This window comes from Glycine max, chromosome 5 (assembly GCF_000004515.6).
Source record: "Glycine max cultivar Williams 82 chromosome 5, Glycine_max_v4.0, whole genome shotgun sequence".
Classification (NCBI taxonomy): domain Eukaryota; kingdom Viridiplantae; phylum Streptophyta; class Magnoliopsida; order Fabales; family Fabaceae; genus Glycine; species Glycine max.
This window is the reverse complement of record NC_038241.2, coordinates 10985784-11011926: the sequence shown is the minus strand read 5'-3', so window position 1 is coordinate 11011926 and position 26143 is coordinate 10985784. Positions and strand designations below refer to the sequence as shown.

The 26143-nt window shown below is 34.7% G+C and overlaps 1 protein-coding gene across 13 annotated transcripts; it reads right to left on the bottom strand.

The window, feature by feature from the left end:
* Nucleotides 1–1314: 1314 nt before the first annotated feature.
* LOC102665081 (uncharacterized) lies at nucleotides 1315–13181 on the bottom strand. 13 transcript variants are annotated; one of them, XR_005891667.1, is made up of 8 exons: nucleotides 12816–13140; nucleotides 11153–11263; nucleotides 10732–10840; nucleotides 10508–10598; nucleotides 10268–10393; nucleotides 9216–9304; nucleotides 7911–7949; nucleotides 3795–4038 (listed from the first exon to the last, which is right to left on the bottom strand). XR_005891667.1 is itself a non-coding variant. In XM_041015821.1 (8 exons), the coding sequence occupies exons 1-5, from the start codon at nucleotides 12822–12824 to the stop codon at nucleotides 10347–10349; spliced, it is 372 nt and encodes a 123-aa protein (XP_040871755.1). In that variant the 5' UTR covers nucleotides 12825–13136; the 3' UTR covers nucleotides 4015–4038; nucleotides 7911–7949; nucleotides 9216–9304; nucleotides 10268–10346. The 13 variants fall into 13 exon arrangements, 6 of the variants coding, with proteins under 6 accessions (XP_040871755.1, XP_006579854.1, XP_006579852.1 ...); XM_041015821.1 differs by having other exon boundaries at nucleotides 4015–4038; nucleotides 11148–11263; nucleotides 12816–13136; XR_005891669.1 differs by lacking the exon at nucleotides 3795–4038 and adding an exon at nucleotides 1315–1633 and having other exon boundaries at nucleotides 7911–9304; nucleotides 12816–13181.
* Nucleotides 13182–26143: the final 12962 nt, after the last annotated feature.

Below are 26143 nucleotides of genomic sequence, written 5' to 3'. Positions count from 1 at the left end.
AGAATCACTTTTTTTGGATGATGGAGACCTCAGCCATCCTACGGCGGGCTGCCACGGCGTAGGAAACTTTTTCTACCCCAAATACATATATAATAATTGCGATTCTGATAACCGGAGCAAAAGTTATGGCCGTTTGAAGTTTTGACAAACACAAAATTTGCTACTTTTTTGGAACTTTCAAATCTGACCAAACTAAAGGCTCCAGCTATTTTTCCCACAAAATATGGATTAAAAGAAGTTACCACAAAAAACATTCAGCCAAAAATAACAACCCTAGCTACTAAAACAAAAAATCACAAATAATTCAGCATGGGTGGTCGCTAAAATCCGTCGCTACATGATTTCTACTACAACTCTGGTTTGCCGCAAGCAAAAAAATGGTCGTTAAGTCCGTCGCAAAACACTATTCACACCAAAACACCCAAAACTGAAACAGGGGAAACGCTTAATAGAAAAACTGAAACAGAACACATACTAAACAAAATACCAGGACACTAAACAACACTAACACACATACTAACACAATACTAACAATTAAACATAGAACACGTAAAAAATTAAACACACAACGCTAGCTATTATGAACCTTTGGACACTGCTCCCCGGCAACGGCGCCAAATTTGATCGAGGCCATACCCGAATCAAATAAACATGAAAATGCAGTAACTAGGAAGTGATCCTAGGTCGTTTCCCAACGAGCAATGACAAACCAAATGTTCATGATATACTTGCGCAGTAACAGTAACGATTAGGGGGTTTGTTTGTTTTGTGATTAAAGAGCAAAATAAGTAAACTGGAATATGAAACTACTAATATTAAAAACGGGTTGTTTCCTCTGATTCAGAAGCCATTCTCTTATCCTGGGTCATGGAGAATTTGTCCCTAACAGTTAACCACTTAATCCAACCCTATTTCAATTTACTAAGCGAAAATCAACTTAGGGTTGTCAATACGTGATTAGGCACCACATACACTAGTTAGCCCTTCATCCATTAAGCATGAACACAAGTTAGGCTCAGAGGCAATTAATCGAACACGAAGCGTGCACTGATTAATGTTCACGAATTTGGGTTAACTGGTGAAGGGAAAACTGCCAGGAAACCACATTATAAACGAAACCTCAAAGAGAGCTAGGCTTCGTCCTCAAAAGGAAACAACACTAGAATATTTAGCCTTCCATAGATTCAAACAGAAAACGTAAATGAAACATGAAGCAGAAACGTAAACGAACAGAAATGTAAATGAACAGAAACGTAAATGGGACAGAAACGAAAATGAAAGTAGAAGAAGAAACAAGAACGAAATTGTAATTAGAAGTAGAAAATGTAAAATTGCATTACGTGAACAGTAGCATCAAAGTAGAAAACGTCAAACCCTAAAACAAAAGCTCTGAATAATGAATAGCATAACAGAATAGCCTTGCACGAATCCCAAGGCTGCTATTTAAAAAGAGTCGCTCAAAGTCACTGGGCCCTATTACAATACTCTGGCCCAAAACAAAATAAACACTGAACAACATAAAATAAAATTGCGAAATTTCCTAATTAGAAATTAACTAAGGTAAGTGCTGCTTTATTTTCCCTCTTCAAGTCTACAACCAAAATCCGGATTAAGCCCAATGTTTCATTAATTCCTGAAATTAGATTAAAAACATCAAATTAGCTAAATGAGCCCAAATAATAAAACTGCCTAATTAATTGACAATTAAGACCAATAAGTAATTAAAATGGTGCAAAAAGGGTTTAGAAAATAGAAGAAAATGATGGCACATCAGACACATGAGCCTTTTTCTGTGCGTTCGATTTTTCAGCAAGGTCAGCGTAGAACTGAAAGCAACCGGCAACATCGTCCTACAGAAACAAATAATCGAACACACAATGATACAACTTTAATCGGTGATTTTTTGCTTGCAATTTAGGGATGTGAGAGATTACAATGTCCCAGGCGGCTTCATCGACCGATTTTCCACAGTCAATAGCTTCGAGTTTTGCTAGTTCAGGCTTTTTCTCGATGATTTGTGAGGGAGGGAGAGTAATCAAAATAAAGAAAAGAACGAAAATAGAATAAAAGTGAAAAAAGAGGAACCTTGGCAGCGATGGCGCGGAGGTAGCGAGCCCAAACGGAGCCGGAAGCGGAGGCCCAATCGACGCCCTTGTTGCGGGAGAGGGCAGCTTTGGCGGTAGCGACAACAAGATCAACGTCTTCCTTAGTAGGTAATGCTATGGTTGTGTGGGAGGAGTGAGGGGGTGCGTAGGAGTAGGACATGCGCTAAAGGCCGAGTGAGATCCACACGAGGAAGAGGAAGAAGGCGAGGAGTGGCTACCTCTTCGACTTCCTCTTCGCGGTGCAGGACGCGTCCGCTCTGTCGCGGGCTTTAGGGTTTTAGGAGAGTGATTAAAATAATTAAGGGTATGACAGAGAGAGGCGCATGGTCGTATTACCACTCGCTCACGCTGTTTTTTTTCCCCAATTACGACGGTCTTTACCTAAACCCATCGTAAACTTTATTGCATATAACATTCTAAGGCGGTTTTTAATAACCGCCTTGGAATCGGCGTCAAAAAATGCAATTTTTTTACAATAATTACAAAAATGCCACCGCACCATCTTTTAAATCGGTTCTATAAGAACCGTCGTAGATCATGCGCCATAAAAGTGATTTTTTTAGTAGTGCCATGGGTGCATGGCGCTTTTTTTTTTTTGTTTTCTCAGAGAAACTGAGTCAAAATTGTCTCAAGCAGGGAGTACTATTTGTACTGATATTTATATATGTGTGTACATAATTTTTGTCATGAAAAAACATTTTAAGGAGGGACTACAAATGAACATTTACATATTTTTAGGGACTAAAACAAATGTTTAACTGTTCAAAGTATTAGAACATGAGGCCATAAAAGTTGGAAGCTTTCAGATCAACAGTTCCCATGATTGCCATGCAATAATGGACATACCAGAAGGCAATGCTTATAGAGGATATTTGGAAAATAGGTTAGCTAATGACTGATCGAGGCCGTACCCGAATCAAATAAACATGAAAATGCAGTAACTAGGAAGTGATCCTAGGTCGTTTCCCAACGAGCAGTGACAAACCAAATGTTCATAATATACTTGCAGTGACAGTAACGATGGGGGGGGGGGGGGTTTGGTTGTTTGGTAATTAAAGAGCAGAACAAGTAAACTGGAATACGAAACTACTAATATTAAAAACGGGTTGTTTCCTCTGATTCAGAAGCCATTCTCTTATCCTGGGTTATGGAAAATTCGTCCTTAACAGTCAACCACTTAATCCAACCCTATTTCAATTTACTAAGCGAAAATCAACTTAGGGTTTTCAATACGTGATTAGGCACCACATACACCAGTTAGCCCTTCGTCCATTAAGCATGAACGCAAGTTAGGCTCAGAGGCAATTAATCGAACACGAAGCGTGCACTGATAATATTCACGAAATTGGGATAACTGGTGAAGGGAAAACTGCCAGGAAACCACATTACAAGCGAAACCTCAAAGAGAGTTGGGCTTCGTCCTCAAAAGGAAACAACACCAGAAAATCTAGCCTTCCATGGATTCAAACAGAAAACGCAAATGAAACATGAAACAGAAACGTAAATGAACAGGAACGTAAATGAACAGAAACGTAAATGAACAGAAATGTAAGTGAACAGAAACGTAAATGAAAGTAGAAGAAGAAGCACGAATGAACTCGAAATTAGAAGCAGAAAACGGAAATTTGCATTAAGAACGAAAATTGTAACAAGGGAACAGAAAAACGTGAAAACCTAAAACCAAAGCTCTGAATAATGAAAATAGCATAACATAATGCCCTCCACGAATCCCAAGGAAGCTATTTAAAAAGAGTCACTCAAAGTCACTGGGCCCTATTACAATACTCTGGCCCAAAACGAAATAAACACTGAACAACATAAAATAAAATTGCGAAATTTCCTAATTAGAAATTAATTAAGGTAAGCGCTGCTTTATTTGCCCTCTTCAAGTCCACAACCAAAATCCGGATTAAGCCCAATGTTTCATTAATTCCTAAAATTAGATTAAAAACATCAAATTAGCTAAATGAGCCCAAATAATAAAACTGCCTAATTAATTGACAATTAAGACCAATCAATAATTAAAATGGTGCAAAAAGGGTTTAGAAAATAGAAGAAAATGATGGCACATCAATGACAAAGGAGTGAGATAAGAATAGGAATAAAGACAAATATCATCCAATGAAAGAATTTGGCAGCAAACGCTTCTTTGATTTCTTTGGATATCTGCTTAAGTTTTCATCTCTCTCTCTCTTTATTAATCTGGATTAGCCACATGTTTTAACCCTTTGTAGTCTTAAAAAAGGTATATGGTCTTTGGGAGCATGGTGGTGGGCAGGCATTTTTAATTGTCCAAATAAATTATTGCTTTGAATGTGCTGGCATGCCATCATTGATGGAAGAAGCATATGCTTCTTGTAGAAAGGTCTCTCTCCTTCTATCTCTTTATCCTTCTCCCTTTATCTATTTATGTATCTCTCAAAGTGCCCCCAAACATGCCTTGCACTATTGGTTTATAGGCAGACAAAATAATGTGATTAAATGAATAATTGCAGTATAATTTTCAAGGATCAACCTATCACAAAGCTTAAAAATCCACTAAAGTAGCACTAGTAATACTTTTATTTTGTGCTAACTAATTTTTAAATTCCTAGAACTTCATGAAAATGTCAAATTCAGATGCAAAATTGCTGGATGTTGTTAAAACTAATGCTTTCCCTACAGGGTTCAGGAAAAACAATAGTTTTACGAGTGGACATCAAACCAAGATCCACATTAAGCCTTAGTTGTAATGAGGTCCTCCATAGTGGGAAGAGACTTGTGAGGGGCTTATTTGGAGGACTCAAACCCAAGTTTGACGTATATGTTCTCCTTAAACGCTACATGGACTAGGTACTTTGTGCAATATCTCTTAAATTTTTTTAGTCTATATATTCTTGATCCCTTCTATTAACATAGTGATGATTACGTAAAATAATAATGCCATAAGACCAAGTTTTTGGCATGCTATTTTTTAGCAACTTTCATCTGTAATTCATGAACAGGAACTAAATTTGGACAATTTTGTCACACGTGTGGTGGAGTTCAAGGATATCAACAAAGCTTTTGATTTATTGATTGAAGGACAGTGTTTTCGATGTGTGATTTGGATGGCAAATGATTCCATTCTTTTTTTTTTTCAAATTAGATTATGGTTTTAGCATAAGGTTTAAGAAAAAACATAGTCTAACTTGTAGGGGTGGCATAGTTTTCTCTTTTCTTATTTTTTTTTTTAAAAAATAAGGCAAAAGACCTTGTGGCGTAAGTATATACATACACACACATACATACACAAATCATTCTGGAATGAAGTGGGTGCTCCCAGAATCACTTGCTAGTGACACTTATTCCTTCTGCTTAGTTTAAAGAAACCGGTTTTGTTATGCTCGAGTGAAGAAAGACAGATAGAAACAGAAGACAGAGTTTTGGTTTGGTTTTGTTGTTGGTGTGAGAAAGAAAAAAGGAAAAAAAATAAAGTTGTTGTAGCTAAACAACATAAACCAAGTCTTCATTGGGAAAAAGAAGATTATTATATTGATATGATTTGTAATTAAAAGTCAAAATAGAAATAGAAGTTTTTTTTTTTCAAACCACCACTACAAGAAAAATGACCTATACCTACAGACAAAAACTGTCACTATAAATAATAAATCTGTAGGTAAATGTATGATAGACTTTGTCCTACGGACATTTCTCCCGTCAACTTTGAGGGGAAATATAATGACGGCTAATTGTTTGTCACTATAGGTTTTACCTACTATGTATAGTGTGTAGGTAAAAGTCATTAACTTCTACTTACATCTCCTAACTGTAGGTAAAAGTCTTTAATATGTACATATCATCTTCAACTGTAGGTAAATGTTTAGATCTTAGAGAGAGCCTAGAACATACATAATTTATACCTTTAAAAATGAATAAAATTTTACATATTTATATATAGCCATATTTTTTTTGGAAGGCAGAAATTATATATTATTAATATGAATCATAGCAGTACCAGAGGTACTGGTGAAATATACATGAACAAATTTATATATAACCATAATTTCTCTTTCAGGTCTCAAAATTTTATATTACTGCAACAAGAACATTAAGCTTCAGAACACCGGCCTGCTCCCCCCACAGTAACAATGCTAGTTCTATTTAGTTTAATTCTCAAATTTCATATATCTCTAAAATCACACACACAACAAAAAGTGTTGCAACCTGCTTACCAGAGCAGAGTTAAAGAATCCGCCAGACCGCTTATTTGGGGAACCAAACTCCACCTTATTGTCCAGCATCCTTGTGAATGTATGTATACATGATTTTGATGATGTCAAAGAAGAATCTAACAAGGCTGCTTCAAATGATAAGCATTTGCTTCAAGAATAATTCAAGATTGCTTCAACAAACAAAGCCTTGTTTCAAGATTCACTAAAGACCAAGTCTTGCCTTAAAACAATGTGCTTTCAAGACATGCAAGGCTCTGGTAATCGATTACCAGGAAGTGTAATCGATTACCAGAAGACAGGGTTGAGAAATAGCTGTTGAAAAAGGTTTTGAATTTGAATTTTCAACATGTAATCGATTACCATATGTCTGTAATCGATTACCAGCAACGAAACTTTGGAAATTCAAATTCAAAAGTCATAACCCTTCAAATTATAACTGTGTAATCGATTACACAAACATTGTAATCGATTACCAGTGGAAAGTTTTTAGAAAATCTGCCAACAGTCACATCTTTTCATTAGATTTGTGAATGGTCATCAAAGGCCTATAAATAGGTGACTTGGGCACGAATTTTAGGTAGAGAGTTTTGCTTGGCAAAAATGTCTTATCCTCTCAAAAGACAATGAGAGAGATTCCAAAAGAACTTCATTGTCAAATGCTCTCTCAAAAGAAATCCTTGGCCAAACACTTGCAAAATCTATAAGGATTCCTACATGATCTTTATTGTAATATTCTTCTCTTGAAGAGAGAATTCTTCTTCCATTCTTCTTATTCAATGAGATTGGTTAAGAGACTGTGAGTCTCTTGTTGTAAAGGATTCCTGAACACAAGGGATGGGTTGTCCCTGTGTGGTTCAGACTTTGTAATGGATTTTACAAAGATAGTGGAAATCTCAAGTGGGTTGCTTGAGTACTGGACGTAGGCACGGGTTGTGGCCGAACCAGTATAAAACTGTGTTTGCATTCTCTCTTCCCTTATCTTGTTTATGTTATTGCAATCAATTTTGCCTTGCATGTTTATAGAACATTATTAAATTGATTGTTGTTGCTTCTTCTGCATTCTAAGCATATCCCTCTTAAGATTATTGAGGCCACAAGGTCCAACAATCCTCTCATAGGGTGGTCTGTCTTGACTACTTGGAGATGACTGATGGCCCTATTAGTTGCTGGAAATTTCATACAAATATTAATTATGTCTCCCTGGAAGATGGTGCATGTGAGTAACAGTGATCACTTGAGTCTCTTCTCCATGAATTCTGAACTTGGGCTGCAAACTGCAAATTCCAGAGAATATGTTCCACATAAGGCTTTTCAGTTGGGTCACCAGAGAGACACCTTACACATATCTCCATCATGGCCATTAAGGATTTGTTTGACGAATGTCACTAGCATCAGAAGAGTAACTAAAACTTGTCCCTGTAGGAGTGGAAAGCCTTGAAAGTGCAAAAGAATGTGATTACAAAGCCCATTTAATCTTGACATCTACATAGCTAATAGAAATGATAGTAGAATGGAAGAATTTAAAAACGAAATCATAATAGAAAGAAGAAAAGTATAAACAAATTTTTTCCCATGAATACTTCAATTATCATGCAGACGGAAATTATACAACCTTTCTGATGACCTGCTGATCGAGCCACTTTAATCGATCCTGCAAGCAAAGAACAGCACCCTCAGGCTCGGATCCACCTAACTTGCTACTTCCAGACTCATTAACATCTACAACATCTGCAGCAGAACCGGATGGTTGACTATCCATTTCTGTTGTCCAACAGAAGAAGAAGAAGAAGAAGAATGTTTGTGCTTTCGGAGGAGGGTCTTATTGGAAAAGTATGGATGGGCATCCAACATCCAATGAGTCATTATACACATAGTAATAGATAAACGAGAATAAAATATATTATAGATATTATGATGTGATATAATAATAATAAAAAAATTATGAGTATTTGATTAAGTGTTTAAAAAGTGATACTTATGTATCATGCTTGGTCTTATTAATTGGGTTTGCATGTGACTTAGAGTTAAGAGGTCCCTACAATATGAAGGTTTACTTTATCTCTTTTTAATACTATTTTCTTTAATTGGAATATTCTCATTTCATCATATGAAAGAGGACTGATTGGCAGTCCAAAATATCGTTATGTTGGAATGAAAGAGATTAGAAAGTTTTGAAGGAAGAGATTACTTTACAAATGATCACTTTTTGATTTTTGGCTTGATTTTGACTTTATATAAACTCTAATATATCATCCTTATTTATAGTAATAATTTTTCCTAAACAAATGGTTAGAATTTTGCCAACTATCACTTAATCCAATGGCTACAAATAATTCTTTAAAATTTTCCTTATAAATACAAACTTACTTACTCATTCTAAAATATTTTATAAGTTACTTTAGGATTATCTTCTACAATAGATCTCTCTATAGAACATTCTTTTAGAATCTTATCTTAACATGTCTTTTAGAATCTTTTAGAACATGAACTTTTTGATAAAAACCCCAAATCAAGTTTATATTTCAGTATGCTCAAGGTTTAATTTGGCCAATTTTTTTCTTGACATAAAAATTTAGGGAGTAACATGGTGCTTCAATTCAAGGGGGAAAAACTTCCAAATTCAAACAATATTCATAAAAGAACTTATATTATCCTCCTTCTACTCTATTCATCACAATCAATAACCAGGCTTTCGCTTAATATATCAGTGAACAAATTAAAAGGAAACTTTTATTATTTAACTTTCTTTAATAGATCCAGAGAATTGTTGAAGAAGCTAACCTGATTCGAGCAGAGTACAAAAGCATGAGGAACTTTGAAATTAATTTACGTGTCACTTGCAAACTAAAATCTCAAAATTCAGAATTTAGCTAAAGGCTAATTAAGAGATTTTTTTTCCTAATAAATATGTCCTTACCATCCATAAGGAAATTGATGACTGACTCCACTTATTCAAGTGCCTTTGTCCAAATGTTGTGTCCTTTGCAAGCCTGAACCTCTTAGGAACTGCAATACGGAGATGGCCAAGGACGGAGTTAGATACAAAAAAAGAAATATAGAAAGTAGAAAAGTATATTTGCCCCAATTTTCAAAGTTGTCTGCTCTACTTACGCATCAAACTTTATTAATTGTTTAGCTTACTTTTCTACCCAAACTTACATATATATATAAATATGAGTCTCAAGTATGAAATCTCTCTCTTTCCTCTCAATCACTTATAAGTATTCCATTACAATTAATTGTGCTCTGCAAGGGATATATCTACCCAATATCCACCCAATAATGCCTATAAAAGGACAATCCAATTATATTGAAGATTTCAGCTACTCGGATAAAAAAAAGGTTCTTAATTAGGTATGTGCTATAACTTAATTTTCAGTATTTAACATTCAAACTCAAATCTTTTTTATCAAACTAAAAAATTTTACGCCAATTACTCCTAACTCAAATTCTAAAACCTTCTTCCTATTTCTTTTTCACTCCATTTCTACCCAAATAAACAAACATTAATTTTATTGACTACACAATCATTTTCAAATATTGCTCTTCTCCTCCATCTTCCATCATGAAAATCAATATGTTCTTGCAAGTGGACTCCATTCTTAGCAGTACTATTTGGTGCATCTTCATCTTCATCAGAACCAGTCCCAGGCTGATATTTATCCAAAGCTTCTATTTTGTCATTCTGTTCAACATTCTTAGCATTACTACTCATTAAATTGTGCCATGTTCATCACCTAGAGCTCCTAATGACACATTTGCCTTTTGACCATGACCCTCAGGAACCCATGAACTTGCAATATGTTAAGGAACTCAAAGGTTTCCTGCAAGTGAAGTAAAATCTCAAAAAATAGCATCCTTATTATATAAAAACTAATGCTGAACCAAACTTCAAGAAAATCACACAGTAGCACCTCGACATGAGAACAAACACATTCGCAAACATGTCATCATTCAAAACTAACTCACCATTTCGAAACCATAACTTCCATCGATAAGAAGAAGTGTTAAATCGTCAAACTTCGCGGCATCTATCATGCCATTGATATCATTTGGACATTCCACAAACTGCAAACTGCACCTGCCTTTGCTTCCCTAACATATGTGATACACAACAATCATCGTTAACCAAGTCCAAAGAAATTCTGAAATACACACATGCATTGATAAACAAATAAAAGCATGGGTATAGAAAAAACAATCACAGACCTGATATGATGGTAATTAGACCTCTCACATCGGGCAAATTATGCTTCGTGTAATGCTTAACCAAAGACTTTATCAATAGTGACTTCCCAACCTGGAATCAGAGCAAGATTAGCAACTAATTGTGTTGTGTTGAGTTGAATTCGAGAGAAAGAAAACATGTTATTTAGCATCTTACCTTAATGAGTAAAAAAGTAAAAAGCAACTATAAACACTAGCAGACTCACCACATGTGGCCATGTCAAAACATTTTCACTAGTTATTGTCTCCACATAAGGTTCTTCAAATGCCCATTGTTTAGCAAGTGATACCACAACTGAAAACATTATTAAAAGCCTGAAAAGAAAAGCAATAGATAAAAGGAAATAGGATTTTTCCATACTCTTCTAGCCTAGTAATATTATGACCTGTTTGGTATCCAGGATGGGATCTCAATTGTTTTATGCATTGACAAAATTGTTTAAAGTGCAGTATTAATTTCTAGAAGCAGATTATATTATATTGGTTGAGAAGAGAAAGCAAGAGACTTCATTGAATCCATGTGTCAGTGATACGGGACCCCTCATTATGAAGGTGTATGTGCAAAAACAAAGAGTAACTAAGTATAAAACTAAACAAAATCAACAAGTTAATTGTCATTAACCTTACTTGAAGAAGAATATTAAAGGAATATTTTGTATGCTCATTAGGATGACAAAGTTCCTTAAGTAGAGTAGGGACAAGACCAGATATTTCTGGACTCTTTATCACACTCCCAACCTGGAAAAAACATGAAAATTAAAAATATTAATCACAAAAACATGAATCAAATGGATAGAATAGTTCCTAAGTAAAGAATAACGTGTTGAAGGGCCATTTGCCCAGCTGATTGGACTTTAGGATGTGTATCAGTCAAAACCTTCTAATACTGAGATGGGTTAAGGTAATGCAATCTATAGCTTAAAAGGAATTTAGAAGTGAAAAATAATGTTTGCTTCATATTATACCTTAGTCAATTTGGGAACAATCTTAGGGAGACACCGAGACAAATTTTGAGGAGCACAGTATGCCATAAAATTACTGCTCTTATAAGATGTCCAATTCAAGATTGTGTTTTGAACCATAATTATTATTAGAATCTTACTATTCATAATTCAAATAACACAATTCGGATGTGATTTGACTACCCAACTATTTATATCATTGATATGAATTGCACAATTCAATTTTCTTTTTACATTGTTTTTACCATGCTTATCAAAGAAATTGAAAAGTTTGAAAAGCTTGAATGATTAAAAAAGGGGCTAAAGGGGCACTGCTAAACACACCATATCCGATTTTTCAGATGTTCTATTTTCATTCTTCTAAAGACGAAGTTTCGCATGGTCACTCACTCATTCTATACATTGTATTTGGCTATTCCATTGCTCTACTTTCCATCTTCTAAAATATAGGGTTCACATACTCAGTTACAATTTACCAACTTTGGTCTTTTTCTAGTTTAAAATTATCACATGTACCTCCTATGAATTTAAGGATTTGATACAATTTATGATTTTAAAAACAAGCTTGACAATTCACGATTTGAATTGCTGTATGATAACCTTGCTTATAACAGTTAACAAGACAAATAGACAGCATGTCCAAATGCAATCAAAATCAAATACTGTATGATAGAATCATCAACATATAGCGAAACGGACAATTACAAATTGTGAAAAGCAAAAGCAGAAAAAAAAACTGTATTTAATTTAATAATCTATGAACTATACCACTTCTTTGGAAATAAAAGGAAAGAGTATCGAACTAGGTTTCGAACCCATTACACTACTGATGAAAAAAAATAGGGAAATCACAAAACAATCCTCTAAAAACACAACACAAAACATTGGAGGAGGAAAACAGGCTTTTGCCGTTGATTCACAATTCACAGTCACAAAAGCCACAAATATTCACAAATTCAGGCGCGGCATCTGCAAAGCCAAAACACTCCCCGACACATTTTAATATCTATAGCGATTAAAGCCACCACAACGCATTCTCTGTTGCGTACTATTAACTAAAATATTCACACCTAAGCAGATTAACCATAGCATTCCCCCAACTGAGTGTAAAACATATTTTCAAAGTAGCACATATCAATACCATTCTCATGTTTCTTGGCCTATCCACAAGTCTTATGCATACGAAATAGCATAAATCAGTTTGGCCAACTAACAAAACCCTAACAATCCATAAGCACACATTCAGTACAACAATTAACTAGCATTAACAAAACACCATCACAAAAAATTGAAACACAACACAGCAAAAGAAAGTACGAGGAACATACTGTAGCCATTGTCGACGAGGTAATTGAAGGTGTGTGCGCAATTGTAGGTGAACTTGTTGTTGGTGGCAGGGAGCTTCTGAAGGCACTGGAAGGCGTTGGAGTTGAAGTTTCCGCTGAATTCGGTGTACTCCGCGAGAATCACTGTTCCCCGCGACACGAACGTGTAGATCAGAGACTTCTGCCCCATCGATGAGAAGAGAATGAAGAATTTCGATTGAGTGTGGTGTTGGTAGGGTTTTGGATTTCGATTGTTGGAGAGTGAGAGAAAGATCTGAGGAGAGAGACATACTCTTTCCTTTCATCAGTAGTGTAATACTTTTATTTTATATTTTGAATATTTTTTATTAAATAATTTAGAAATCTATATATTTTCTCACTATTTTATTTCTATCTTCTTTTTTCAAAAGCTTATCTCTTTCTATTTTTTTAATCAAACAAATACTAATATTATCACATCATTTAAATGTCCTTCGCGATGTTTTTTTTGCCTATACTGTGCTTTTGTAGGTAATAATCCTTTTGAGTTTTACCTACACTAATCAATCGTAGGCACAAGTTTTTTGAAGTTTTACCTACACAACATAGTTGTAGGTAGAAGTCTTTTTTTAGTTTTATTGAATTTATCTACACCAAATAATGGTTGGTACAAGTGTTTGAGTTTTACCTACATTAGTCAGTTGTAGGTTAAAGTATTTTTGAGATTTACCTACACTAATTCATGATGTCGGTAGGAAAAAAGGCGTCCGTAAGCTTAGGTTATTTTTCTTGTAGTGACACCAATGGACTATAAGTACAAGTTTTATAGGATTTTACCAACACCAAGTAATTGTAGGTATAAGTTTTTTGAAATTTTACCAACATTAAGCATTTGTAAGTAGAAGTTATTTTCAGTTTTACCTACACCAAATAATAGTAAGTACAAATTTTTAAATTTTACCTATGACAAACAACTGTAGGTATAAGTATTTTTTGACTTTTACCTACACTAATTCATGTGTGTAGGTAAAAGCCTCTATAGGCTTATGTCATTTTTCTTGTAGTGCACACGGTTTGGCAAGGGATATAGTCTATATGGATTCCTTGATGCTTATTATGGCGAAACTAATTCATAGAAGTTATTGATTTTTGATCTTCATCCATTTGCTTATTGGTTTTGTCAATTCTCTCTTTATTCCTTCTTAGTTCCTATATGCCTTTCTTTGATTAAATTGATTGTGTTTAGATAATTAAATTGCCAATACTTTGTACTGAAAAGAGCTAGTAAGACACTTTTTTCTAATACACTCTTTACCATTGGTTAATTTTTATTTTAAACTATAAAATCATGAATGAAGCTCATTCAATATTAAGTAAGGGCCACAATTTTTTTATTTTTAATAAATTTCAGCTAATTATTAAAGAGTGCATTCAAAACATAAGAATAAGGACAAGAGCAAAAAATGATTGTCTTGGGAAGGAGAAAAATACAGGGAGAAACTAGGGTACGAGAAGTGTTCATGGGTACCAGAGGTATGTGTATAGGGTGTTGAAGCAAGTGCATATTGAAAGGGGAATTCTTCCAAGTGCATGATTGTTCTAAACAACTTGATGTATGACATGTTTGACAAGTTGGCTTTTGAGGCTTCTAACCTGAACAACTACACACTGGACAAATGACATTGTCTTCAAGGGAGATTCAAGGAGCAACGAGGCTGGTTTTGCCAGGAGAACTTGGAAAGCATGCAATTGTTGAAGGGGTCGAAGTTGTTAACAACTACACATCCTATGATGCTTGATGTATACACATCTAGTCCTCTAGTAATTTAGACAAAATTTCTATGTTTAAATCCATGATGTTGACATATAAATATGTACTTAATTAGTTAATTATAATTAATTAGTTGATGTGTACTGTGTTAAGTAGCTAGAGATGTGTTGTTTTTTGCATAATTAATATTGGTTGTTGAGTTTAATTTAACCTTCATTTCATAATTAATATCTTTCATGTTAAAATATAGAAATATGTCTCTCTTTTGTGCTTTAGTCCATTATATTTTTTTTTCAAAATGACAAAAGATAATTTTTCTTATAGTATATCATTATACTACATACTCATATTATTATAATTTCAGCACTAATTATATATGTAATATTATTGCTTTAGACTGTATGGACTATTGTTAGTTAATCGAAGGACTTACTGGTAGTTTGTTTGGGAGAGTGGAACAATGGGGTATAAACAATAGGAAAGAAAGAAAAGAGCTTAATATTTGGTTTTAGAGTTGAATTTGGGAGCCCAAGTCTTTTGCATAGTTGGAGTGTAGAGAGTAAATCTAGTTCTATTACACATTTGTCATATCTAGTTGTGTTACATTGATACAAGTTAGAGGTCATTCTTCTTTAATAAGATTGGTTTTGGTTTTATTAATAGGCATTCAATGATAAAAATGTCTATGTAAGGGAAAAAATAGACACATAGACCTGGGGATTAGTGGGTAATAAATGTCTATTAAAGGAGGACATGACAATTCGGAGTTAGTTAGACAACTGCTAACTTTACCTAAGATTGAAAGGAAAGATCTAAGGTGCTCTTGAACCCACCCTAACCTACAGATACAATGTATTTTTTGAAAGATTGGTGAATAACATTCATTTTTTAAGACAACATACACATTTAACCAAAATAAATAAATAAATTTGTCAAAATGTCAACACAAAATCCATTTACATTTATTTTCATATTAAGGAATAAAGGACAAGGAGTATTACAGTATATAATGCAATTGTACCTCATTCTCACTCCACACATATCCAGAAAAAAATTTGATCGATATTTCTCTTTAGATGATGTACCTACACAGGAAATTATGTCACTAGCATTTACAACAATAGCCAGAGTTAGGGTGTTCATCTATGAAGCCCGGATACGTGAAAAAAGGAAAAGTATCGGTGTCGCACCCGTATCTGACACCGATACTCCACGGATACAGCCAGATACGTATCCTAGGAGTATCCAATTTTTATTTTTTATTTTTTATTTTTTAAAATACAAGATACGGTTGGAATATGGCTTAGATACGGCTTCCTAAGGCTAGACACGGCTTCAATACAACTCCAATATGGCTCGGATACGGGACTGTTGAGCAGCTTGCAGATCCTCAGACACAGCTTCTGAAACGCTGCCACCGGCACCGCCTCCCCTCCTCCGCCCCCACCGCCACACTCCACCATCTTGGCCATGCACACCACCGCCCCCGCCTGCACCCCCTTGTTCTGCTCCCCCATTGCCTTGAACAGCAGCTTCACGAACAATCCCACCACCGTCCCTACACCTCCCCCGCCACCCCCTCTGCCGTCTCCCTTCAAATACTGCGCGGCGAGGGCGCCCACGGTGTCACGGCAGGCGAAGTCAGCCCCTTGGGTGCTTCATTGTGTGAAGTGAGTGAGTGAGAGAAAAAAAATGGTTTTGTTGAATGAAATTAGAGAGAGAAAGGTGGAAGAAGTAAAAGTAATGTGTGAAAGGAAAATGTGAACTGATTTGAAGGGGAGTGAGGGAGGTGGAAAGGAATGGTGGATCTGTGAGTAGTAGTGATGGAAAAAAAAGGGTGGAAGACAAGTTTTGAAATGAAAATGATGGATGGGGTTTGTTCTTTTGTGGTTTGTGTTTTTGTTAATTGTAAGTCAAGGGATAGGGGCATTAATGCATTATTATAATTATGGGAAAATAGAAATAGTTATTGGGTACAACAAACAATGGGTTCTTGGAACTTGTTTTTGTCCTTTTTCAAGTTGTTTCTATGTTGTATCTTCGAATATTATTTTTATAATTTTTAAAATTAAATCACAATTAAATATTAACACAAGTGTTATGCGAAATTGTTTTAAATAAACAGCAGAAAAGACATATCTAGATTCTTGCTAGGATAGAAAGATATCCTAGGACAAGGTAAGGGATCTTAGGGGTGTAGGATGGGGTAGGGGTTACTGTGTTAGGATAGACAAGGTAAGGGATCTAAGGCTAGACATATCTAGATTTTTTTTTAATATGATTTTGAAGCTATTCCAATGAAAAATCTAACTGTTCTAGAAAAAAAAATCTGAAACTATATATAACTTTTTATATATTTTATTAACGTATCCAAGACGTATCGTATCTTTAATTTTAAAAATTTGTTGTATCTGTGTCGTATCGTATCCGTATCGTATCTCGTATCTAGGTTTCACAGGTGTTCATCAACCCTTAATTAAAACAATAAAACATAGGAAAAACAAAGACGAAATGTGTTAAAAAAATGCAAAACCATCCGAGGAACTAAATTAGTGTATCACCTTTGCTTTATTCCCTATCAATATACTATGAAGTGCACGCATGTTGTCATCAACTTTTGTCTTTGATAACTTGAAAGCCACTGAAAAAGTTTAGAAGTGAATAACATAACTAAAAACAATGCTTTGGACAAACATAACAGTAAAACTTGGAAAACTGCTAATTTGGAAATCTATAAAACATAGTTTCTGTGACCAAGAGAGTCAATCCAATAACACAAGAGCAATTTGCAACTCCTCATTTCATAGTTACACGTTTAAAAATGTGAGTTAAACAAAAATGGCCAACTTGTTTAGGTTATCAAGTTCATCAATTTCAAAATTTTAAGATCCAAAGCCCGACTTGAACATCCCAAGTTCTAAAAAATTTAATTTTATTAGAATTGTGAATTAATTTAATCCACCTTGGTTTTTTGTCTTTTGGGTTTAAATTAGGTTAATTAGTTGAATACTTTCGTTTCTTACAAGTCAAGCATGAAATTTAATTGAGTATAATTTGATTCAACTCATTTTTACCTCTAATATGATTTGAAAACGTGGATTGCTTTCAAAAAGAAGTTGATCGATGCAGATGATCACTAATTTCACAAATAAGACGAAAAAGAAATATTGATTCTTAGATATGAAACGACCGAAAAATGAGAAATAAAATTCAGCTACCAAAGCAATCCACACATGATCGACTTCCTCTAATTATATATTCTGCTTAATTATCTTTTTTGTGTAGCAGACAAACAGCGCCCTACTCCTATTGATATTAAATTGTGTAATAGAACAATTGAATTCCACTTATAGATAAGTTTTACGAGTATATATGACCACTTGTAACAAATTTTACTTGACAAAACTATATCCTGTCATATACTATGGCTAAATGTTCATATAATATAGTCAAAATGTAGTTACAATATTTCATGCATGCCACATTAATTAATATTAATTTGTTCATGTCATTGGATAGGTCAATCTATGATAGGAGGTATATATCTATTAGTTTCGTGCTTACACTCTCAAGCCAATAAATAATCTGCTCTGATATTACTGTCACTTTTGAGAATTCCCCAACCTCAAGAGAGTGAGACCTAGCTACAAGAGTTTAAACTTATATCCAAAATTGACAAATGACTACTTCCATTCCATGTGACTACTTTTAATTTGCTATAGATTTTGTTTATATATAAAGGCAGCACAGAACACTCAATTTGCAATGCATCAAACAATTGAAACACATTTCTTTGACAACGAGGAATGTTATCCTTAGAAAACTTGGAAACACATCTTTCCAGAGGAGTACTTTCATTACCATCTAAACTTTGAGGTCAAACCCAATAAGAAAATTATGTTAAAGGCCACTATACTCTTACTACATTGGGTTTAATTTTCCATTTAAAACCAGTTTCGACAAACAAGGAGAATGTTCTCAATGGGTTGAAATACATTTACACTTTACGAACTTCTACAAAGTTAAGAAAGCATGAAGTTTAACTTCTAAAACTGGGCATGCAATAATAACATACAGCTAAGAATGAACCATCATTCTTAAGCCAATTCCTAGAAGAAAAAAAAATTATGACCAACATTAAATTAAATAAGTCCAAGTGTACTTCTGTAGGCCATGCATGGGACACATGTTGGACTCTTAGTAGTAGCTTAGCTTAGGACCATCACGAACACATTTAACATGAAGTTCTCTATGATGATGATAATGAAGTATTGACATACATAGAGTAGCAAGGGAAGCTATTGTTGAAGAAGCATGTAAAAATACAAGAAGCCAAGCCAAAATGGCTAATGCAAGCAAAGTTAGCAAATAAGGCCCACAGTCATTTCTTGTATCGCTTAAACATTTTATTCTTTTATCTTTACCAAAAATTTCATGGCTGAGTAGGTCATTTAAGTTTCAAATTCATGCAAAATAGTCAAAATTTCAGTTTTTTTTTATTTTCCTTTTCACTTGTCCCTAACATTAATCCTTCTTTCTCTCCCTCGCCTTAAGACATTAATACCACCAAACATTAAGGATTTCTTTCTCTTTAACCAAAAATATCTCATGAGACCCCTTTAACATGCAAATGGCAAACCCCCAAATCTAATATGTCAAAAATAATAAAATATAGACTATAGAGTGCTAAAACAAATGCATTTTAGTTCGCGAGAAACTTGAGTTCATACCTTCAGCGTCGCGGCGTGGCAGAGGTGAAACCAACAGTTTTGGTTCACACCTTGGTCATTGACGGTGACATAACTTGACAACAGTGGTAGCACAGCACGACGACACTAGGAATAAACCACGATTGAGCGACAGGGTGGAGCAACAAGCCTTAGGCGTGACAGTGAGGTGTAAAGGGCAGGGAGCAAAGCTTGGCCATACGTGAGACTTTGGAAAAGTAAAGCTTTTAATTTTTACACAAGAAAACGAAGACGATGTCAAAATAAACGTCATTAATGATGCCACTAAATTACAAAAATGCCACCATATTTTTTTTAAAGATGATTTTACCATAACCGTAGTTGGCGGTCGTAAAATGTGATTTTTCTAGTAGTGGTTTTTACAAATTATGTAACATATCATCATCAAAACTAAAGACATAACATAAACTCAAATGTCTTCATTCTCTGCAAATAAACATATTTACTTCATTAACTGTATTATGTATTATAATATATATATATATATATATATATATATATATATATATATAATTTTTAATAATATTATTAAAGTTAACTATTAGCGTATTTAATAAATAAAAATAACTAATAGTATACAATGAAAAAATCTATTTATTTATATATTGCTATGAATATTAATTAAATTAATGTATTTTGAGTTTAGTTACTTCAAAATATTTTATAAACAATTATAAATAAAAATATTTTTTAAAATGCATAGTTAGATATAAAACATTTCATAATAATTTGTTTTAAATAATAATGTACTATGTAAATATTATTTATATAAAAAATTTAATTGATATTTACACAATATTCATGTATAAATAGATGAACATTATATTTAGTATAATGTTGATATATAAATATATAAACTGTAACATCCTGGAAATTTCTATCCGGAATTTTTGGAAACGATGTATTTTGAATGATTATATATATATATAAGTATTATTCAGTGTATATGCATATATGTTCTTGGTAAGGGTAGGAATAGTAGGGGCAAGATATGCGGGTTAGGCTAATTAAGGGAGAGAAATCCATAACTGGGAGGTTATGGGTTAATTCCTAATTAATTAGTTAAAAATCATCGTTTTGCGTGCGACTTAAAATTTAACGAAACCAACCTCTAAACCACGCTCGGGGTTTCATTCTGAGCGTTTTGATATATATATTGCTTGCTTTCGAAAACTGGCCCCGGCGGACGCAGAGAAACGCGAGAAACTGGAATCAGAGAAACGACACGCAAACCGAGGCAGGATTTTAGCGTTTCAAAGGTCAGATTTTTCTCACTTTTGTGACTGAGTATGGGTCACAGTCAAAAAGAGAAAGTGGGCCCTTTTTGCTCCAATCAAATAGGGACATGTGGCAGAGCTTGAATAAAATAATGGAAAAAAAAAAAAGGAAAACCCTTTTTATTTTAAAACCAAAAAGCTTTTCTCTCTCCTCACTCAGCCAAAGCAGAAATTCAGAAGCCTTTTCTCTCCCTCTCTCACGTAGCTTTCTTCTTCTTCATTCTCCATTGAAGCTTCAAGCAAAGCTTCAACCTTTGGCCACCATTTCTGCCCCAAATCGTGAAAGGAGAGCATTTTTGGAGTCGTGAAGTGCGTGGCTACGAGTGGGACTTCGAAATTTCAGGTTTGGGTGGACTTCTTTCCCTCTTGATTTTCGTGGGTATGGGGTTTTGGGAGATATGAGGGGTAGGTTAGTTAGTTTTCTGCTGTGTGATGATTATTTGTGAAGACATTTGTTGAAAGCTTGTCGAAATTGCCATGTTTGGGTGAGTTAGACATACCCATTCTGTTTTAGGGTTTTTGTGATGATGTTTGTGATGTTTATATGCTGAAATTGCTTATGGAAATCTGTTAGAGACGAAGGGTAGAACTAACCCAAGGTTAGAAAGTGAGAATGTGATGTTATGAGTGGAAAAAAGAGTGAGACTTGAGAGTTGGAAGGCTAAGTCTGAATTCTGTGGTAAATGGAGGTTAGAGTGAGTTAATACTAGCTTGAAATGTCATTTAGAACATGTGAGAAAGGTTAGGCTGAGCTAGAGAGAAAAACAAATGATCAAAGTGAACAAAGAGCCATTGCTAGGGCAAATTTGGGTGTTGAAGAGTCAAATTTTGATTCGGTGAGATTTTAGGTGTAAATCCAGTTTGAACAAGTCTAAATGGATGTTATGGACTGGTGTGAGGTGAGAGTTTGCCTCAAATTTACCTCATTCTAAATTTCACTTTTCAAACCTAGAAAACCCATTGAATTGAGGGGTTTTGGACACCTAGATTCTGTGTTGCTGTGTTTTGAAGCTTGATTTTGGGTTAGACATGATTGATACATGAATTGGGACTTGTAGGAATTGATTTGGGCAAGATTGGATGAGGGGAAGTGTGGTTTTCGAAATATGCTCTTTGTGCAGATTTTGCTGTAAAATTGTGCAGCAGAATTCTGCACAAGTGCAGAAAAATCCATGTATTTGCTGGTTGTGGAAAAAGTAATGTAGAATGAGTTCTGGATGTTTGCTAGTAGATCCCAACGGTCAAAATGTAGGCTTATGCACTATAGACTTCCAGTAAAATTTTGGAGTCGATCCAACGGTTAACGAATTGGATCGAAGGAATTGTTACTGGGGTCTTTGAGTGGGAAAAGCTGTGATTTTTGGTTGGTGTTTTGGCAGAGTTTTCTGCCTTTGCTCTGTTTTGCTTGTCTGTGATAGCTTGTGCTGTGTGAATGTTGTTTTGCTTGGATGTTGTGGAAGCTTGGGAGGATTGATAGGGACTCGGTGTTGAGAGAAACGAGGATATGGGCTACGTGGGAGTACGTGAGCTCAGTTGGAGGTGGGCAACAGGGGATGGTGGGTTTATGCGCGCATTGTGGATGTGGAAAAACTTGTTGTGCACCATCGCCCGACCGCCACCTAGTACCACATGTGATGGGTACCCCATAATCCTACAAGCTTGAGATGAGGAAGTGTTGAAGGGTGAAACTTCCTGCTTTTATTGTTGACCACAGAGTGGTACCTGGAGATATGTCGCGGGGGTCAGGAGACCTTGGGGACGTCAGGTGGGGTGCTATTGCCCAAAACCAAGCTTGACCAATCCCGACCCAACCCGGGCATAGTCGGTCAGTGAGAACCTGTGATGTACCTAAGCAGGCGAGCTCCTGGTAGTCAACAGATAAAAGGAAAACAAGACCACAAAGCAAGGAGGCTTGTGGTGGCTGGCCAGCTGTGAATTTTGTGTAATATGTGGATTGTGGCCTCTGGTAATCGATTACCAAGGGTGGGTAATCGATTACAAGGCTTAAAATTGAAGACAGGAGGCTAAGATGGTCTCTGGTAATCGATTACCAAGGGGTGTAATCGATTACCAGGCTTAAAAAGGGAACTGGGAGATGGTGGAAGCCTCTGGTAATCGATTACCAGCCTGTGTAATCGATTACACAGAGGAAAGGGTCACTGGTAATCGATTACCAGGCATGTGTAATCGATTACACAGTGCATTATTGCATATTTCATGTCCTGAGGCTGTGTAATTCAAGTTTAGCCTCTGGTAATCGATTACCAAGGCTGTGTAATCGATTACCAGAGATGGAACGCCTTAAATACCCCTTTTACTTGCATGTAGTGGTTATGAGACAAATTGTGTGTAGCGCAGTTAGATTCTTGTGAAAGAGTCTACCCCTTTCTCTTCTTTCTTGTAGATCGTGATGGCGGCGCAGCTAATCCGTGATCGAGTAGAGATGGAGTGCCTAGAGGGAGCTTGGGAGACCCTCGAAGGCAACATGAGGTGCCGATTTCGGGGCACCATTCGATTCACGGCTACTTCTTTGGTGCATCCAGATGAACCTGCACGGACGCTTCAGCGCACGGTGGAGTGGACAGCTCCTTGGATTAGTTTTGTGTATTTTTGAGGGTGGGTGTATCTAGGACTGACTGTTAGGTTTACTCTTTTGTTTTATATGGGTAGACTTGATGTATAGGAATTTGATGATTGTATACATGTGGCTGAAGCCACCACTATGGACGCCTTTGCTCTGGATGACACTATATATTTTGTAAAACTCCCATATTTTGGACAGCTTTAAATGATGAATGCATTTATGATCGATCTTGTTATCTGAAAAGAAATCATTAGCAACTTTATTTGTAAAAGAGTTTATCGACTGTATTTTACCCTTTTTTTCACGTGACGACCTAAAGTAATGGCTGGTATATTCTTCCTTTGGAAACAGCAAAATAATTTAGAGAATTATGAGCGGTAAGAAAGAAATGACTCCGAATAGAGTTGTGAACTGGCCATTCAGGACTTTATAGTGAGGATTTTCCTTCTAAACCTAGTTATAGTGAAAAGAGAAAGAAATGAAAAGAAAAAGAAGAAAAAAAAAATTTACCATGGTTTTTGTTATTTAAATTATTACTATTAAACCAGTCATTAATTTAGGGACGCCACATAAACAATTAGTATTGTTATACCCTAATTTCGTCCGGCGATTGTCGTTCATTGATGTTTTTTATTCTCGCTAGCCAAACTGCGTTGTTTGACACCAGTTACCGCACAAAACGAGAGATCATTCAAACGTTTTGATTAGGAATGCAAAAGATACCAAAAGGGAGGGGCAAAAGGATCATTTCAGGAAATTTTTTGAACCCTAGCTCGCCCAGGCTAGCCTCTAACTCGCCTGGGTCACCAAAAGACTTCCATGTTAAGTAACTAGCTCGCCTGGGCGAGCTAGTTGCTTCATGGCTAAGTCTCAACTTGCCTAGGCGAGCTGCCTTTTCCCCAAATGCTTGTTTTTCCAATAAATAGGCGTGAAGGGAGGCTGATCAAGGGGTTGGAAGGTCCAAAAGGTCAGGAATTGAGAGAAGAATAAAAGAAGAAGAAAAAAAAGAGGAAATGAGGCCGAAGCGCTACCAAATCACAACCACGATCATTCCTTACTTTGTTTCTTGTTCAACGTTCTTCATGCAACCACCGGTTAATTTTTATTTTTGAGGATTGAATGTGATCTATGTACCCATAGGGGTCTCCCTTGTTATGCGATCTCGTTTTCCTTTGTAAAGTTCAATCTTAACCGATCACTAGTGTTGTAAAGTTATCTTTAAAGAGATTGAAAGTTAATAAACAAAACTAAGATAAAACCAACTCATAACTAATTTCTTTTTTATCAAATATCACTTGAGATCGTTTCAAGGTTCAACGCCTTAAATGACTTTTTGTTCGCAATTTAAATGAATCTTTCAAAAACATAAAAATCAATTTAACACTCAAACATTTAGACTCAAAAAACTACGTATGTCTGAATTCCTCATTGCACCTGAGGATACGTAGGAGTAACCTTGTCAACCCCAAAAAATAAAGAAACATAAAAAGAGAAAATACATAATTTTGAAGTCATGTTTTGCACACTCGATTAAATGCCGTCGTCCCTTGGGCACGTGCAATGCTAATACCTTCCCCGTGCGTAAACAACTCCCGAACCCTTATTCTTAAATTTCACAGACCTTCTTTTTGGTTTTTCTAACATTTTCCCTCAAATAAACGTTGGTGGGGACTCCACGCGTCTTCTTCATGAGAAGACGCACTTTTTTATTTCGCCTCGCCCTCCCGTCGAATGGTAGGTTGCGACAAGTACATATTAATATTTATTTATATTGATATAAATAACTATGTAAATAATATATTTAAAATAAAATATTTAATAAATATCTGAATGTTAGTTCAAGACATTGTTCATTTTTCTTAAAATGTGTTAAATTTTTGTCTCCCCACCTTAACAATTGTGTATGTTCCATCCTTCTGTTCAAATTAAATCTTTAATGAAGGCAATGCCATGACCAACATTGCCTATCTTTAGCCATTGGCCTTAAAATTTTTGAAGTTTTACCTTCCATTGCCTATTGTTATTCTGTTGAAATACATTTTTAGACAATGTGCTAGATAGTATTTTATTAAGGACTAAGTTTGGGTATTTTTCTTTACGTTGTTGTTCAATTAAAATTGAAATTGTACCTTAGCAACCCACATAATGAAAGTTGGATGAGATAGAATAGATGTAAAAATCTCATTTTTATTAAAGAATACTAGTACATTATAAAGAACACTTAAGAACCCACATAATAAAAGGTCGAGAGATAGATTGTTGAGATTAAACTCTAATTCTGATAAAGGAATATTAAAAGGATAAATAGTTTATTTCGTCTTTGAATTGTGTATTCAATGACAATTTAATTCCCACATTTTTAAATGATGAATTTAGCCCACAAATGCATGCATACTAACAACATGTAATTATACTATTTATTGACAAATGAGTTCACGACATACCTGATTTATAATTACATGTGGATTATAATTAACTCTAAATTTAAAGACTTAAAACATAATTTTCGTGTCTCATGAAAATAATTTTATTTTTGTTTTGAAAAATTTGTTTAAAAATAATGAAAATATTTTTTTTAAAATCCTACAAATATACGAGATAACTATAATTATTTAAATTAAACCACTGTAACATATATTTTTAATAAATCAAATTAATATATACAAATATTTTAATTTACTTTAAATTTAATGATAATACGATAATATAAATATAGTAGGATTTCATAGAATTTTTAAACAATATTCTCCATTTACCTTTTTAAGAAGAAAAAAACTATTTTTTTTATTTTTATATAATTAAATAAAATATATTAATAATAAATTTTAATTTTTTACAATATAATTGTTTTTACCAACATTCTATAAAAATTCTATAAAAGTTAAACTCTATTATTAAAAAGAGTTTTTCTTTTATTTTCAAATGAACTAATATCAAATAATTTATATAAATGTGTGTTATATTTAAATGAT

Excerpts from the sequence above, each read along its gene's own strand:
- LOC102665081 (XM_041015821.1), bottom strand. Across the intron at positions 10,599-10,731 it reads TTTTGACATGGCCACATGTG|GTTGGGAAGTCACTATTGAT; the intron begins GTGAGTCTGCTA and ends CTCTGATTCCAG. Across the intron at positions 10,394-10,507 it reads TCTAATTACCATCATATCAG|GGAAGCAAAGGCAGGTGCAG; the intron begins GTCTGTGATTGT and ends CACATATGTTAG.